At 47.9% G+C, this 2861-nt stretch overlaps 1 protein-coding gene across 1 annotated transcript in view; it reads right to left on the bottom strand.

The window, feature by feature from the left end:
• Positions 1-2586: 2586 nt before the first annotated feature.
• LOC104395368 (noggin-2-like) overlaps positions 2587-2861 on the bottom strand; it is a 9053-nt gene continuing 8778 nt past the window's right edge. The window contains exon 2 of the mRNA XM_010005057.1: positions 2587-2859. Within this exon, the coding sequence (XP_010003359.1) occupies positions 2587-2859 (273 nt within the window). The remainder of the gene's footprint in view (positions 2860-2861) is intronic.

Here is a 2861-nt window from a genome sequence, read left to right as displayed (position 1 = left end):
GGGCTCCTCTGCAGCCATCCCAGCGCCAGCAGCCTGCCCACGCAGAGCCAGCCCGACCCTCCCCTCCCCTGGCTCCAGCAGCTCCAGCAGCAGAGCAGGGGGTCCCACCAGCCCCACGCACGAGGCGGGCACGCAGCACACGGCAGGATCAGCCCATCCTGACCCCCGCACGCACCCGGCTCCGCCACGGCAGCAGGGCTGGGCACGGGGCTCCTTTCCATCCTTCCCTCCTGTGCTACTGGCGGCAGCCGGGAAAAAAAACCCATTTGTTCTGACACACACGAGGCCGCCGGGCTGTGTCAGGCGCTTTGGTGGCCGGGGCGGTAACCCCGACCGCTTCCTCTGCCAGTGGGAGAGCCGAATCCAAAGGCACAGAGCGCGCGGAGCCCGGCACGAGGCAGGAATCCCCCAAGGACTGCAGGTGACACCTCCACTCTGGGACATCGCAGCTCTTTTAGGCACTACGAGCCATTCCTCTCCCATCTGTTTTAGCTCCCCAACAGGTTCTACGTGCAAAGAGAAGCCAGAGCAGGATCCTGGAGAAGAGCAAACTGGTGCAGCTCTCACCAGCTTTCGGGGAGCCTGATGATTGACACCAAGGTGGCCCTTCGCTCATCATCACCTGCGGGAGCACGAATTCCAGTCTCTGCTCGTCTCCCGGGGGGCTGGGCTGCAGCACGGGGATTTTCTTCAAAGATAGAGTTTATTGCTAAAAATGTTTTGATCAGTGATAGCTCATATTTACATTGATATGTTTTTAAAGGAATATTCAAGTAAACATTTCCAATAGTTTCTGGCATAATCTCTAGCTTTTTTTTACCTATACACAAACGTTAAAAATAAATAAACTGTACACAGAAAATTTCCTTTAACATCTCTACATGACTATATGTATTCCCACACAAGAAAACAATGTCACTCTTTTATAGATTTGTACTTTTCTTTAGAATTTCCTCCTTAATTAATCGTTATACACTTAAAAAAAATAACCTAGAGAGCTTGGCAAATTAGTTCAAACATCAGTGACAAGGTCTGAAGATGACCAAGAAAAAAATTAAAACACAGAAAAACAACCATCTTGGGGGATGCTGCTGTTCCTTCTTTTTTTTTTTTACCCGCCACCCCCCCCTTTTCATTGTGATAAAATCATCTTTACAGTAAATTTCTGCCCTTCTCCTTCAGCAGGGAAATGCTCAGGGTCTGTGAGGATGGATTTAAAATGTGGTCCTATGTCTTTAAAATAATAATAATAATAACAATAATAATAATATTAATAATAATAAAAAACCAGTTGCAATTTCCCCCTTTTCCTTTAAAATCTCTCTATTTACACGGCTGGTGTTTTTTTTTTTCTTTGTTTTTTTTTTTTTTAAAGTTTTTTTATTTTCCTTTTGTTAGAAGGCTATATACGTATAAAAATAGACATCTGATTGTAGTGCTTTACTGTGCCTTTGGCCTGCCCTGCAGTTCCTGGGTTCGCTTGTCCCCTCTCAAATAAAATAACATTAAAATAAGTCCAAAAAAAGAAACACAAAACGGGTTCCTCCCCCCGCACACCCCGCGCTGGGAGGGGGTGTGGAAAAAATCCAAACGACCTCCCCCCCCCCCCCGAAAAAAAAACCAAAACAACAACAAAAACCAAACACAACCAAAAAAACCACCATCCAAAGGAGCAGAAGAAGGCGGTGCAAGGGGCCAGGGGGGCTAGCAGGAGCACTTGCACTCGGAGATGAGCGGGTACTGCACGGGGATCCAGGTGCAGTACTTCTGGCTGGACCAGCCCTGGCAGTGCCAGCGCAGGAAGGTCTTTGTGACCGACTTGACGGGTTTGCAGAACATGCCCGGCAGCGAGCAGCAGGACTTCTCGGCGAAGCAGTTGCCCTCCTTGATGTAGCGGGGCCAGAAGCGGACGCCCAGGTCCTTCCAGGTGTAGAGGACGGGGCAGTACCAGAAAAACAACCATCTTGGGGGATGCTTCTGTTTTTTTTTTTTTTTTTTTACCCGCCACCCCCCCCTTTTCATTGTGATAAAATCATCTTTACAGTAAATTTCTGCCCTTCTCCTTCAGCAGGGAAATGCTCAGGGTCTGTGAGGATGGATTTAAAATGTGGTCCTATGTCTTTAAAATAATAATAATAATAACAATAATAATAATATTAATAATAATAAAAAACCAGTTGCAATTTCCCCCTTTTCCTTTAAAATCTCTCTATTTACACGGCTGGTGTTTTTTTTTTTTCTTTGTTTTTTTTTTAAAGTTTTTTTATTTTCCTTTTGTTAGAAGGCTATATACGTATAAAAATAGACATCTGATTGTAGTGCTTTACTGTGCCTTTGGCCTGCCCTGCAGTTCCTGGGTTCGCTTGTCCCCTCTCAAATAAAATAACATTAAAATAAGTCCAAAAAAAGAAACACAAAACGGGTTCCTCCCCCCGCACACCCCGCGCTGGGAGGGGGTGTGGAAAAAATCCAAACGACTCCTCCCCCCCCCCGAAAAAAAAACCAAAACAACAACAAAAACCAAACACAACCAAAAAAACCACCATCCAAAGCGGCAGAAGAAGGCGGTGCAAGGGGCCAGGGGGGCTAGCAGGAGCACTTGCACTCGGAGATGAGCGGGTACTGCACGGGGATCCAGGTGCAGTACTTCTGGCTGGACCAGCCCTGGCAGTGCCAGCGCAGGAAGGTCTTTGTGACCGACTTGACGGGTTTGCAGAACATGCCCTCGGGCAGCGAGCAGGACTTCTCGGCGAAGCAGTTGCCCTCCTTGATGTAGCGGGGCCAGAAGCGGACGCCCAGGTCCTTCCAGGTGTAGAGGACGGGGCAGTAGGTGTACGCCCAGAGCCACTGCAACACCTTCT

The sequence above is a fragment of the Chaetura pelagica genome, unplaced genomic scaffold (assembly GCF_000747805.2).
Source record: "Chaetura pelagica isolate M959 unplaced genomic scaffold, ChaPel_1.0 scaffold309, whole genome shotgun sequence".
Classification (NCBI taxonomy): Eukaryota; Metazoa; Chordata; class Aves; order Apodiformes; family Apodidae; genus Chaetura; species Chaetura pelagica.
The sequence above is the reverse complement of the archived record's forward strand: the minus strand, read 5'-3'. Positions and strand labels throughout refer to the sequence as shown.